Genomic DNA, 14,974 nt, shown 5'->3' with positions numbered 1-14,974 from the left:
ATTGAATGTGCATCTATGGATCTAACTGTCAACAAACTGACGACTAATAATATCGGTGTATAGTATATATAAGTAATTGAGTATATATTAGAAATTTTCAAAGTTGTAAGGAAAGGAGTGTGTATTATTGTACCTAATGTGATACAGAGTGTGTATTATTGTACCTAATGTGATGACATGAAAAGGTATCCCACATCGGAAAGCAAGAAATTTCGCAAAAGAAGTTGAGTTGCTCTTTGCCTTTATTACTAATTGGTTTGAGACAGAATCTCAACCTTCTTTTTATAGTACTAGAGTAAGTTCATCTATGAAGCATTTTGGTTCACACATTCGTCATGCTAGCTAGTTAAATTGTCTATATGTTAGACTTTAAATTTTACCACATGTAAAGAAAGTATGAAGACGTGAAGAAAAGTCTCATGTCAGAATATTGAGAAATTTTGAAATTTCCCATAATCATAAATAAAGCATCCATTACTAATGAATTTTAGGATAAAACCATAAGTTGAATTGTTTTCACCTTTCAAATATCATACTACTAAAAGAAGAGAATCAAAGGGGTCCAAAGACTACCGAATTTAGTGGTGTGTTTAGTCGGCTAAGAAAGGGTATTGTCGTACTTTGAAGGAAAAGTCCAATCGAAAGGATTGCCCTTTGGCAAAAGCCCTAGTGGTTTGAGTACATATTTTGTAAAGGAACATGGTCAGTGTTTGATCTTTGATGGTTCTTTCTCCCTCGTGGTCCTAACCGGTCATGAGAGTGTAGCTCCAAATAAATAAGTTCCAACTTCATATGATAGAGTTACCTAATTAACTAAATAAATTATTTCTTGTACTAATAAAATCAAGGATTTTGATGATTAAATTCTACACTTGCTAAAATTGATTATAAGTTAGAGACGGTATCAAGGTTGATCCACTAGACTGCTTATCTCGAAGGCCTTTTTTGTTCTAACTTTGACATCTACCTTTGTGAAGTCTTGACTCGTAGAATATATATTTGAGTAGTCATAAAATTTCTAATAGATTTTTTTTTTTGAGAAATTAGGTTCTCATCCTTATTTTTTCTACTCCATTGATTAAGACTTTATTCCTTTTCAATTTTTAATCAAGATCCTTAGGTTTTATTAATCTCATTAATTATTTCAATAATAAAATATTTACATGTCAAGAAAATTTCTTTTCAATTAAATTGTATTTCTAAATATATTCATTTAGTGTTAGAAACTTTACATTTGGCATATTTATATTTATGGCTAAACTTTGTATCATATATTTCTATTTTTAGTTTGTACCCATTTTTAATTTGTAACCTTTTTTTAAATTATACCAATTTTCTTTTCAGTTTCAATTTGTATCCATATATTAATTTCTTTTTGTGCTCATATTTTTTAAACTTTTATTTGTAATCATGATTTTTTAACCTTTTATTTGTACCCGTAATTTATTTATAACGTACCCATTTTTATTTAAAAATGTATCACTTTGTTACATGCAAAATGTACCAATTTTTTTGTTTTGTAAGTAACATTACTTTTATGTAAAATCTATTTATTTTTTTAATCTAAGATATATCCATTGTTTTCTTATATAAAATGTACCTCTTGTTTTTTATATAAAATGTGCACTTTTTTTTTTGTATAAAATGTACCAATTTTTTGTATGTGCAATGTACCCACATTTTTATATAAACGTACCAATTTTTTATATGTAAAATGTACCCAATTTTTGTTACATAAATGTACTCACATTATAAAAATAAAAAAAAATTCTAAAATGCACCCATAAGAAATTTTTTTGTTGTGGAAACCCATAAGCAAATTTCAATAATTAAATTGGTGGTGTAAATGAAAGAAAAATAACTTTTGATTATTTATTGATATTATTACATCTCTTTTATTATTATGTCATTTATGTGGAGAGGGACTTCAATCTAAAACCTAAAATGCATAAAATTTGAGTCTATAATAGTTAGAGATCAGAGACCGCAACTAAACTATCTATTTTTTTTCAAGTTCTATATTATTATAAAGCGGAGGGTGAGGGTTCAAATTGTTACAAAAATTTAGGAAGTTCCTAACTCAGAACATATAATGCAAACTCAGCATCCTTTTCATTAGGATATTAAATCACGTTCGTAAAATTTCTAACAGTCAAACTCCGAGTTTCCATATATAGCTAGGTTGCTGTGTTGAAAGGGACATCGATAATTACAGGGGTATCGATCAAAATTTACAGAAGTATGCACCTTCGGCTGGTTCGAACAGTATGGGCCTTAGCCCGCGTGATGAGAGCCTTTTGACACTTGAAAGAGAGCAGCAGCAACTAGCAAACACTGCAACTATTTGCTCAGAACAAACCTAATTCAGACTCTGTTGCGTTATCTATCTCGTAATTCATCTCACATTACCAACATCCATCATTACATACGACGACGACACAGATAGAGATAGAAAGCAGAGAGCGAGAGAGAGAGAGAGAGAGAGGGAGGACCACCCAGCTTTGATATTTGATGGCTCTCCTCACCGTCACCATATATATATATATATATAATTCTAATTTTCCTACGAATTTGAAGGTCTTTTTGTCAAAGTTTCAAGATGAATATCCTTTTTAATTACAGTTACTGTTCGAAGTTAGACTAAGAAGAGAGGAGATGAGAGAGTTTGAATTCAAGACGCTGTGTTTAAAAAAAAAACTCCATCTACCAAGACAATCCGACCAATATTCAAACTAATTAAAAATGAGCAATTTGCATGGTTTCTAAAACTTGTTGATTACGTGAACTGCACATATAATTATTCTTTTGAAGGTTTTAAATTGTGGGAAGATGTAGGACAGAAGAGTGGGGAAGGGAATGAGATAAGGCTGTGAGTGCCTGAGCATAGGACAACGAACCAGCTCGGATAACTTGTGATATCGACTGTCTTAGCATCCATTTGGTACCACGTACGCAACTACCTCCAAGATTTTTACTCCGCTGCTACTAATCTACTAGGTTAAAAACCCTAATCTTACATGTAATAAACTATGTTCAAAATAGATTAAAAACCCTAAGTTATAGGGTCAAAGAATGTTAAAACCTAGTGGGTCGTTGGATCGCTTTTTGGAATCTTGAAATTCAACGTTTGTGAATTGCGACTCTAAAACATATAGTATGTTTGTCGATTTGTAGAATTACGCGTTAATTTATATGTTTATTTTACATCTATTTAATTTTTCAATTATCACGTACAATATAAAACATGAATTTTCTGATAATATCACGTGAGTCCTACTCGAAATATTTTATCAGTCGAGGACCTTCAAATATTATGAAGATGAAGGAAACTCGATTTTAGTTTAGTTGTTTAGAGTTATTTTCCCTCGCTTTGCAAATAAAACCCACGAACGAACGCATGAAGGGCGGAGATCAAATCTAATCAGATGACGACATAATCATGGTGATTCCCCTGTGCCACGTCTGACTTACCCGGGCCCCACCACCGTCCCTCCAAGTCTTGGCTTTAAGAATCCATCTGTCCTCCATTACGGAATTGGATCCCTTCCCGATCTTAATGTCTGGAGATTAGAGTTCAATTCATCTGGACGGTATAAATTCAATTTAATGGTCTTCATTAACTTATTTTACTAATTTATTACATAAAATTAACGGTTTTGATTTTTTTTCACACCAATCAACAACCCAAATACTTTGATCCTTAAGTTCCGAACATTAAGATCCAGAACGGATCTAATTCCCTCCGTTACCCGCAAACAATGCCCCTCTCCTCCTCCTCCTCTACCAACAATTTTCTTTTCTTCCCTTTCGAAAAATAAAAAAACAAATTAATTAATATTATTAATATAATTGAATTATTCTTATACATACATATATATATATATCCCTCAGGCCCTCACAGCGACAAAACCAGGCACTTGTGACTTCTTCTCACTTCACACTCTCACTCCACCCACTTCCAGTAAAATTCAAAAAATGCCCCAGCACCGCCGTACCGGCTGGCTTTCTCAGCCACCGGCTCCGGTGCTCCTTCTCCTCACGGTACTCACCTTCTTCCTCTCCGCCAACCCAGCCATTGCATGGCGCCCCTGGCCCCACCTCAAACACAACACCTCCGACCTCCGCTTCGGAGACAACAAAAAATTCGAAGGCTCCTCCGATTTCGTCAAGTTGCGCTACCACATGGGCCCTGTACTAACCGCCAACATAACCGTCCACACAATATGGTACGGCACGTGGCAGCCGCGCCAGAAGAAGATCATCCGCGAGTTCATCAACTCCATCTCTGCCGCCGGCTCCAAGCGCCCCTCCGTCGCCGGTTGGTGGAGGACCGTACAGCTTTACACCGACCAGACCGGCGCGAACATCTCGCGCACGGTCCAGCTCGGCGCCGGGAAAAACGACCGGTTTTACTCTCACGGTAAAACCCTGACGCGCCTCTCCATACAGTCCGTGATCAAAAGCGCCGTAACGGCTAAAACGAGGCCGTTACCCGTCAATCCACAGAGTGGGCTCTACCTCCTGCTCACATCTGATGACGTGTACGTCCAGGATTTCTGCAAACAGGTCTGTGGATTCCACTACTTTACTTTCCCCTCCCTCGTCGGATACACGCTGCCGTACGCGTGGATTGGAAACTCGGCCAAATTGTGTCCAGGTACGTGCGCCTACCCGTTCGCCGTACCCGATTATATCCCGGGGTTAAAGCCGCTAAAGTCACCTAACGGTGACGTGGGAGTTGAAGGGATGATAAGCGTTATCGCGCACGAGATTGCTGAGCTGGCGAGTAACCCGTTAGTGAACGCCTGGTACGCGGGTCAGGACCCGAGTTTTCCGGTCGAGATTGCTGATCTCTGCGAGGGAATCTACGGTACGGGAGGGGGCGGGTCGTACACGGGTCAGCTGATGGACGATCACGATGGTGCCACGTATAATATGAATGGGATCCGACGGAAGTTCTTGGTTCAGTGGGTTTGGAGCCACATTTTAAATTACTGTACCGGACCTAATGCACTCGATCAGTAAAATTTTCGGGTCAGTAAAACCTTCGGGTTTTTACTGTTAGATTCCCTTTTTTACCTTTTGTTGTTTGCATGGGTTGTTTTTGTTGGGTGTTTTGGTGGGTTTGGGTCTTTGGGTCTGGGCTGTTGGTGCATGATTTGTTAAGGTAGTTAAGTTTGTTAATTATTGTAATAATGATATATTATATATTTTTGGTACACTGGTTTTGTATACAAATAGCTGCACTTCGCGTCTTATTCGTGTGTTAGAGTAATTAGATATGATTGCAAAAGTGAAAAGACCGATTGGATTGAGTTTGTTTATAAGTGCTTCTAAAAGGATAGAAATCGTTTTCAGATAAAATGTTTTTAAGTTTCAAAAACATTTCAAGTGTTTTTTTACCAAAAGTGTTTTTAATCATTTTAGTGTTTTTTTACCAAAAATGTTTTTAATCATTTTAAAAGTACTTTCAAACGAGTTCTTAATTTAAGACAGTATTTGTGTTCAAAACTCTACTGCACTCTAATGTATAAAATATCTCGAAGCGGACTATAAAATCCTTCAAATACAAACCCAAAACCCGACACATGTACTCTTCTCTTTGAGTGTCTTCCAAAGAAGATAGCATGTGTTGTAATATTACTTCTCATTGGATAAAGGGATAAGGTATTATCCAGTATCCCATGAATACCGGATAATACTATTAGACACAGCCTTAGTAAGTACATCAACGAGTTGATCTTAAGATCCCATAAACGGTTTGGTCAAGCCAGGGCCGTCTCTGAGATTTCGGGGGCCCTGTGCGAAATTTATAAAAGGGTCCCTTTTTAAGATATTTTTTTTTTAAGTATGACAATATATTGGTACTAGAAAATAATAACTTAAATCAAAACAACCTTTATGACTCATTGATTGTAAGTAAACAAGTGTCATTAAATAAGTAAAAAGAGTTATAAACATAGTTTTCACTAAATAATAAAAAACAGTTCAATCTTAAGCAACCAAATAAAGAAAGAAAAAACTTCAAAAACTCTAACTTTAGAGTTTTACTTGAATATATAGCATTATTATATAATTAATAAAATTGAAAAGAAAATCATTTTTTAAGGTGTTGTTATTAACACTCTTAATATCTCATTGTGCATTTCAAATTTTTATATTTAGAAAGAAAAAAAATTTATACTTATAAAAGTGCACTATAAGATTTTAAAGTGCTAATAAAAGTATTTTTTTAATATATAACATTATTACATATAAATACAAGATACCAAAATTTTTTGGGGGCCTTTCAAATTTGGAGGCCCTGTGCGATTGCACCTTTCGCTCTCCCTCAGCGCCGCCTCTGGGTCAAGCTAAGGGTTTCATTGGCAAAGTATTATCCAGTATCACAGTGACCAACTAGTTTAGTGGCATTCGACTATTTAATCGGAGAAAATCTTATATTTGTATCACACGAATACGAAGACATAAATTCGATACCAAGTTGTAAGCCATTGATGATTACTGGTGCGTTGTGAAAGTCCAAAATGTATTGTTTGGTGAGGAATAAAGGAGTAGTAGTACGGCATTTGTGTACTCGCTCGACGTATTTAGTGCTCATTACTCGCGATTATTACGTTTGGTAAACTTTGGTCCGACCTCTGCCTGCTGCTCTTGCAACAAGGGGAGTATTAATTTCTTGCATTAACAAAATTTAATCGTATTAATTATTTCCACTCGTCTTCGTATTCTGGTCTTCCTAAATTGATTAATTTAAGTTTCAAAATTTATGTAATAGATAGATTAAATCATATTATCCAATGGTATTTAATGGGGGCGGTGAACATCACCCTTGCTTTAGAGTGGTGAACAAAAATATTTTCGATTGAAAACCATCTAGTTAATATGTTTTTTTTTTTTGTGGCAAAAAAATTTATCTAGAAAGAGAAACTTCGAGTACAACCGTTCTAGTACAATTGAAGAGAAAAACATTTCTAGCAAATAGCAATAGTGGGTAAAGATCTATTTCAAATAAAAGTATCATGAATAGAGTGTCCAATGCTAGCAATGACCAATAAGAAAATTCGCTTCCGGAGAGAAATGAATCCGAAATATAGAAGAAAAAGATTGTACAAGTAATCTGATGCCCTTAATAATAGCCTTCTACTCGCAATACGTCATGCACTTATCCAAAATAAAATCAATAATAATCTTGAAGTCACATTCAACACAAACATAATCTTTTATTTTTGCAGACTTCAGGACGTCACGTAAAGCAAGCACTTCAACGATAGTAAATAATTTTTGTACTCGATTGTGTGTGTTTTGCTTTGGTTGTGGTCCACTTTTTAATTTCGAATTATTGTTTCGATCTGCATTTTCTTTAATTCGACTTTGATCATTACACATAGGTTAAGTGCACTTTTTTTAATCTACTCATCGAACTTTTTCCATCTGTTACCCTAGCTTTGGTGATGTCACCAAGTAAAGACAAGATAATAGACCCTACTTCTTGATTTATTTATATTTAGTTACTCAAATAAACCGGTTTGATTTATTTATATTTATAGTTAGGGATGTGCTATCTACACACCCTATTTTACTTCTCACACACTTCTTGATAATTTATGTCCGTTGATCTTCTTCAATTCATCTGATCCAAATGCCGAAAATTTAAAAGGTGTGTGAGAAGTAAAATGGGGTGCGTGAATATCACACCCCTTACAGTTACTCAAATAAACCAATAAAGGGAAACATATGAAATTCCGTACTGTGAAAAATTTAATGTTCTTAAAGACGATATGCGCTAGTCGGGCAATTGGAGCTTAGCGTTTAAACGGCTAGGCAGGGTCCCATTTAGACGCTAGGTGGATTAGGCGGATTTAAGTAAATTTATTATTGTATAAGCATGTGCCTATTTATAGTTAAAAACACATAATTGTACACATAAATTGTAAAATAAAATAACATAAAATATTAAGATATATTGAAAACATGAGAAATAAGCATATAATGAATGTTTATCCAAGTATTCAAGTCTCTAACATTTTTATTGAAAAAATGAAATGCAAAATGAAAATTATAGATTTTTTGTCTAAGTAAAAGTAGCGACCTAGGTGGTAAGGCAGATGCCTAGGCTGGTGAGGCAGATGCCTAAGTAGGTCTAGGTGCACGTTCCTAATTTTCAAATATCTAAAGATTAATCAGGACGGTGACTAACCGTCTAGCGCCTAAACTAGGCCTATGCGGTGCTAGGTAGGGTATAGTGGAAAGAATTCTATAGGTAACTCCAAGTATCCAATTGTTAAATCAATTAAAGTATAACCTTAAAAGGATTTCTACCTGATCTCATACTAACAAACAAATAATCAAAACGCTCGTGCGATGCACCTATTAGATATCAAATTTAAAGGACTCCCTACAAAACATACAATAAAATCTCCAACTCGAATGTATCACTTGATTCGGTAAAGATCGATTTCATTGCCATCCACCACGAGACTCAGATTCATAATTTTGGGAACGAAATGAAAATTCGGTTGCACTCATAATGTTTTTGCGCGCATGTTTACAGCATGCATGCATGTCATTCTCACACAACTGTTCCATTCCAACAAACTTTTGCCTCATTATATCTTTGTCTCGAAAGATTTTTTAATGTGCTCAGAAAAGAAAACAGAACATCACATATTAATACAATTGAAAAAACATTTGAATATTTTTTTCCTTCAATTATATGATAATATTTGATGTTCAATTCTGTATTTCGGAAATTTCGCGTATGCCCCTTTGGGGTTCTACCTTTTACCACTTTTTTTTCTTATACTCCCCTAAGTTTTTATTAGGTTAACTTTATAGGGATTTGAGCCCCGGGGCTTAAGATGTACGACTGCTTTTTGTTTTTAAAAAATTTAATATTGCATGCTTTTTGAAAGTCTTTACTTTATAAAAAGAGGGGCACATCTTGTTGCGTACTCGAACGAACCAATCCATGATCCATCGGCCAAAGCTGCTGCTGCCGAAAAGCACGATATCAGTGGCCACATACTGTCTTGTGTTTCCACAATCTTAACTTGTCCACCAAGATCTCCAGTTTGACAGGGGAGGGAGCTCCAATCGATTTGTGTTTATTGTTTAAAACTTCTAAGAATTGGGGACCAGCTGTTGTGCAGTTAACCTCCAGAAAAAATTACATGTAACTAGATCGATAAGGTAATGTTATATTTTAAATTTATCATGTGTCGTCAAATATGTTGTGACAATATAATTTTTTTATGTTGTGTTATGTGATTAGTCTAGGATATAACTATCTTGATTCTTGGTGTTGAATGTATTTTGAGATGCATTCATATTATAAGAAGGCTACTACGTTTAATTTCCGAGGTGTGAGTTGTTGATTTCTAATTACATATGCATGTGAGTCTCCTATAATAGTAAGACTCACATGCATCAATAGTAAAAAATTAGTCATTCGCTCATGCGCAACCAATCTTAACATTCTAACAATGATAAACCATATAAGTAATGGAATAGGAAAACGTTACCATGAAACATGCAATGTATTCAGACGTTTTAGGTTTGAACTTTATGAAGGCAAAATTATCCAAATTTACTACATCATGCGTAGTTTGTGAATAATTACACGTATTCGAGATTTTACTGTAGGTAAAAACAAACACATACTAGTATACTATACGTACATATACAATGACTTTCATGTGCAAGCATTTGGTTGTACGGTTCAAATGGTTTGGCCAATTAGGGTTACCCCATCAAAAGTGGAAAAGACCATTTCCAAGTTTTAGCAGTCAAAATTGGAGGTAGATTGTCTGCCCTCCTGTTTGGATGCCTTTTCCATCTCTTTCTATTTGTGCGGTCACAGTTAAGCCACGTCAACATTTTATATTAATTTTTTTATAGAGATAATAAAACAAAAAATAATAAGAATATAAAATATTGACGTGACTTAACCGTGACCGTACAAATAGAAGGGATGGAAAAGGCACCCAAATAGGAGGGCAGACAATCTGCCTCTGTCAAAATTATGCATTTAGATATAAAGGGGAACGCCAGCTGGCTCTCACTCTTATTTACATCCACTTGCAAATTAAAAAATTTGACCAGAAAATAGAAGAATATTATAGGATGATTAACACTTTGAGTAGTTTAATCAAGATTTGAAACATGATTGATTTTAAAGAGGCAGCGACGCCTGAAACATGATCTTTGACGTTGGTTGAAGTGTTTTTGGTTGTAAAATATGTGCCCCTTTTGTATTTTGTATGCTTTTGTTTTGTTTTGTTATCCTTCATCAGTATTCTCATCTTATGGTTTCAGATACGTGAGTTAAGTAAGTTAGTTAGACGTGTCATTGTACTTGTCTCCTTACATCCGGTTAGAATCTCTGTTCTGATTGGTTGTAGTAGTTTAGAATATCAATTCATGAACAAGTCGAGGTAGATGAGTCAGATTTTGTAAATTGGGTTCTCTTTAGTTATTATAAGGGGAGCCAACCAGAGGAGGAGAGGATTGAATTGTCCAAATTGATTAGAATTTAATGAAGAATAATTTGAAGAGGGGAACCTCAAAGCTCAGTGTCATCTAATTCTCACATAAATTTGATTAAGTGTGAGGATGGAGTGGTAGGATTTTTACCGTCTGCAAAATCATTGAATACTTGCAGGAGAACAGGGTTACTGTAGTATAAACGGCTCACTAAGGCTAGACAATGACACCCAAAAAACATATTCATATAGACCCTAAATATTCGATTAATTAAGGCTATAAGTGATTTTGGAACTAAATTGTGGGCTCTTTGGGGGCAATCACGCCCAGAGATTAGGAAAACTTGGCTATCCTGGGTTCATCACCCACTCTATTTATCTCTCTCATCACGTCATCATCACTAAGTCATTTGACGTGAGAGATCGAGAGACCACATGTGAACCCTGATAGCAAGGTTTTAAACCTTAACATGAAAAGTTCAAGTGGATTACACACGAGTCAAATAATGAAGAAAAAAGGTACTTAACAGTTAACAACGATCGGAGGTCCTTCTCAAGTGATTATACCAAGCAATCATATAAGCAAACGTGAAATAAATTCAGACAGTTCAAAAGAGGTCTTTCATTCTCAATAGCTTTTGTGCAAGGCTGCGATGTAGAGAGTACGTCGCTTTCCAAATCATTTACATAAACATACGCTATCCAGTTCGCTATCTTATCGCTATCGAACCAAAAGACGGGGATGCAATAAGAGAATAAAGAAGTTTTTTCTTCACTTAAGTACAATTGACTGGTGGGAAAAGTGCTTTCCAGGTATTACAAACAACTTAATGAATCTAAGATGAGGGTAAAAGATAAGTGGAATGGCTACAACACTGCAATATGGAAGCAGGGGAGGAAGCGTAGAAACTAAAAATTAAAAGCACGACACAAACAAGTAATCCTTTCATGAGGATGACAAGATCAAAGACTGAAATTTTACCGAGATAGTCGACCTTTTACTAATTCTAACAATGACTGAAGGGTGCACAATAATGGTATAAGCAATATAAGTAAAAGGCACGGCAAGATGGTAGGAAGGCCAAGAGCACAGGGCCAAACTGGTGTGTAAGATATGATTGTGCGCAGATTATTTCATGAGGGTTCTCCTCGATATGGGAAAGAGATAGGTGAATGGCTGGAACACTGCAATACGGAAGAAGAGGAGGGAGTATAGGAAGAAAAAGTTTGAAGCAAAACATAAACGAGTAATTTAGCCATCATAAACGTGCTATAGTACCATTAACAACTAAGGATAGTAGGACGCAAAACTAAAAGTTGCATGAGATCATCTGCTCCTTTCTAATTATAACAATGACCGATGAGTGCACTACTATGGTATTGGATATATAAGTAAAAGGCACCGTGAGGATGATAGGAAGGCCAGAGCACAGGGTCAAACTGGTCTGTGACATACGATTGTGGACAGCTTCTCTCTTGAGCTGGACAGTCCAGTTACTGAAGAGGCCATTTGCTCATGAGGGTTCTCCACGGTAGGGTCTAGAACCCATGTGATCCAATGATCTGCCTGATACCGATCTTATGCCACATGACTTTTAAAAAAAGCATGGCCTATCAAGGGATGGTGCACAGAAATGATTTAAGGAACAAATGGAAGCTGTTTGTGATTTTTTTTCAGCTGATTCATCGTCCTATAAACAATGAAAGCACTACAAGTACAGCCTTAAAAGCTACTGAAATGTTTTAACTGAAAGTTTCTATGTATACAAAGTAAATATCATTTCTGACCTTTAAGTTCCTCATTCTGCAGATACTTCACCACTCCATACACAACACTTCCAGCAACAAACAAGCCGACTGTTGGTGTAAAAGATGGATATAAATACTTCACAAAGAACTTGTCCCACTCTTCTGGCAGGAAGCCTGAAATGAAGTTAACAAATTATTCACAACGTGAAGAAAACATAAAGGCCTTATCGAGTCAATTACAGAAATAACTTCCAAGATTTTATTATCTAGTCTTTTGCTAAAGTTCAAGTAATCAATCATAATGGACAATGTACTGCTTTTCCAGATACGTGAAGAACGGATGCAATAATACTCCTTTAATCAGGGGGTTATGCTCCAAAAGGAATGTGTTTATGAGGTTGTTGAATTCTCAAATTGTGAAGTTTGGAAGCCAGAAGTTTTGTCATTTGTCATGCTATGCCCGTTCTGGTCCATATCTTATGTGACTGATAGTTTATAGTTGGCGCTGAGCTTCGACAAAGAGGATCAAAATGGCCTTCTGTGCAAACTCTTTCCGATAGATGATATTCTCAATAACTTGTTGGTTTTTCCAATTAAGTCATAGGATGATCAGTAAGAGTGAAATATTATTCAACTCCAATTTTAAACTTCAGCCGCTCGTTTGGACAAACTTTCTTAAACCTAAACAATTTATGCAGCATCGACTGCTGATACGTCTTACCACTTAACAGTGGACATGAAGAAGGGACAGGATTAATTGGGACCAAACAAGGGGTGGCTATACAGATTATACCAAGAGAACGGCCGAAAATGACTCAAGATACTAAATTGGATTCTAAACAATGAGTATTGAGTCCAAACTGGCCAGCATGTTGGAGGACTCAAAAACCGCAAGGTCGAATTCAGAGTCACATTTAATAAGATCCTCAAAACCAAAGCTTATAAATCTAGCAAGTCAATCCTAGATAACGGAAATCACAATTCAAAATCTATCAAACCAAACAATTCCACCATTTAAACGATTCAAACTTACTGACTCCTAAAATTTCACCCAAATGCTAACAAAAAATCCAATCTTTGCAAAATACCAACAAAATTTTCACATGATTCACATCAATTCAATCACAATGAACGGAAAGGTTACCCGAAGCCGCGAGAAGAAGGCCTTGGGCTAGGATGACGCCGCCGAGCCCCAACCAAGCAAGAACAAAAGCGCTCTCATTTGTTCCCATCTCCTTGGCCTTAGCCTCATCTTCTTCAGAATAAAGCAGGGGCTTTTCCACCGGCGACCTCCGAATCACCGCCGCCCTCCCTTTCTTCTTCTCAGCGGCGGAATTCGGCTTGGCCGAAGAAGGAGGAGGCGGGCCGAAGCCTGTCCCGGCTGAGGTGGGTTTCTTGGGTGGGACCTGGGTGGCATCTGCGGCGGGTTTGGACGGCTCCGATGGGGTCTGGGACTTCACTGTGAAGTGGGTTCTGGTTGAAAAGTGAAGCAGCGGAGGAGTGTGAGGAAGGTGATGATGATAGGGCTTGGTGGTGAGAGATGATGAGGGACACTGAATTAACGCCATTGTCAGTTTAGTTCTTTAGAAGAAAATTTGCTTACCTTTTTGTGTGTTTTGGCTATCAAAGCAAACGACGCGTCGTTCACTCTTGACCAACAAACAATTAGGTTTTAGTGCACGACATCGATGGTCTCAAGCCCATTCTAATATTTTTAGAAAACTAATGAAAAAATGGGTGTGTTATCCACACACTCTATTTTATTTCTCACACACTCCTTGATAATTTCTGTCCTTTAATCTTCTTCAATTCATTCGATCCGACTGTAGAAAATTAAAAAGGTGTGTAAGAAGTAAAATAGGGTGTATGGATATCACACCCCATGAAAAAAAAACTTGAAAATTTTGAGTTTTAACGATAAAGATAAAACAAAAGGTAAAGTGAATAGTATTAGGTTTGATTTTTTAGTGTAAAAATATGGTTTTTTCGTTAAAATGAAAAGTACTACGGATTTTTCGTTGAAACTCTCAATATTTTTTTCACATTACGATTTTCAAGATTTTTCGTCTGCTTAGGACTCTAATTCAACGTTTTTACTTTACTTTTTTTATTGGATTCGATTTGAGATTGATGACTCCTATGGAGTTAAGGTAATCCGTTGCTTGTGAGCTTTAAGGAGGACCCTGGTTTGGGGATCAATGGAGGGAGAGAGGAAGGAAGGAAGTCAGAAAGGCTCGAGGTTTAAGTTTAAGGAAGAGGACAAATGAGGACAACACCATACCAGACCCAAGCGACGATAGTTGATTGCTCACCACATAGTAGAATAATTTTTATAAGATTAGGAGAACGTTTTAGGTCGAAACTTTTGAACCCTTGTTAGACTAAAATTCTGACTTTACCACTGTTTATATACCATGTATAAATCACCTTACGTAACTTAGGGGTGATTTGGGAGTGAGGTGCTTAAAAAAAAAGCATCCATGAAAAAAAGCTGTGAGGGTTTTAGATGTTTGGTAAACTGAAAAAAAAGGGCTTATTAGAATAAGCTGAAATCAAAGGAAAAAGCTGAAGCTGCTATTTGTAGCTTTGGAAAACTGGTTTTTTTTCAAAGCACACGGAGTTACAGTGCTCCTTTAATGAAAAGACCAACTATCAAACTGTTTTTTTTTTTCAAAAGCACTTTTACAAAAAAGTTTACCAAACACTCTGCTGATTATTCTCATAGCAGCTTTTTTTCAAAG

At 36.1% G+C, this 14,974-nt stretch overlaps 2 protein-coding genes across 2 annotated transcripts; one reads left to right on the top strand and one right to left on the bottom strand.

The window, feature by feature from the left end:
• The first annotated feature begins 3,890 nt into the window (after positions 1–3,890).
• Positions 3,891–5,219, top strand: LOC126627992 (protein EXORDIUM-like 3). Its single transcript, XM_050297578.1, has one exon. It carries the CDS (start codon positions 3,976–3,978, stop codon positions 5,023–5,025), a length of 1,050 nt encoding a protein of 349 aa, XP_050153535.1. The 5' UTR covers positions 3,891–3,975; the 3' UTR covers positions 5,026–5,219.
• Positions 5,220–12,122: 6,903 nt separating this feature from the next.
• LOC126592956 (protein LPA2-like) lies at positions 12,123–13,835 on the bottom strand. Its single transcript, XM_050259148.1, has 2 exons — positions 13,378–13,835; positions 12,123–12,407 (listed from the first exon to the last, which is right to left on the bottom strand). The coding sequence occupies exons 1-2, from the start codon at positions 13,799–13,801 to the stop codon at positions 12,262–12,264; spliced, it is 570 nt and encodes a 189-aa protein (XP_050115105.1). The 5' UTR covers positions 13,802–13,835; the 3' UTR covers positions 12,123–12,261.
• Positions 13,836–14,974: the final 1,139 nt, after the last annotated feature.

Source organism: Malus sylvestris, chromosome 1, assembly GCF_916048215.2.
Source record: "Malus sylvestris chromosome 1, drMalSylv7.2, whole genome shotgun sequence".
NCBI classification, from domain to species: Eukaryota; Viridiplantae; Streptophyta; class Magnoliopsida; order Rosales; family Rosaceae; genus Malus; species Malus sylvestris.
The sequence above is the reverse complement of the archived record's forward strand: the minus strand, read 5'-3'. Positions and strand labels throughout refer to the sequence as shown.

Excerpts from the sequence above, each read along its gene's own strand:
- LOC126627992 (XM_050297578.1), top strand. The coding sequence starts at position 3,976 with ATGCCCCAGCACCGCCGTACCGGCTGGCTTTCTCAGCCACCGGCTCCG.
- LOC126592956 (XM_050259148.1), bottom strand. The coding sequence starts at position 13,801 with ATGGCGTTAATTCAGTGTCCCTCATCATCTCTCACCACCAAGCCCTAT. Across the intron at positions 12,408-13,377 it reads CCTTCTTCTCGCGGCTTCGG|GCTTCCTGCCAGAAGAGTGG; the intron begins GTAACCTTTCCG and ends ACTTCATTTCAG.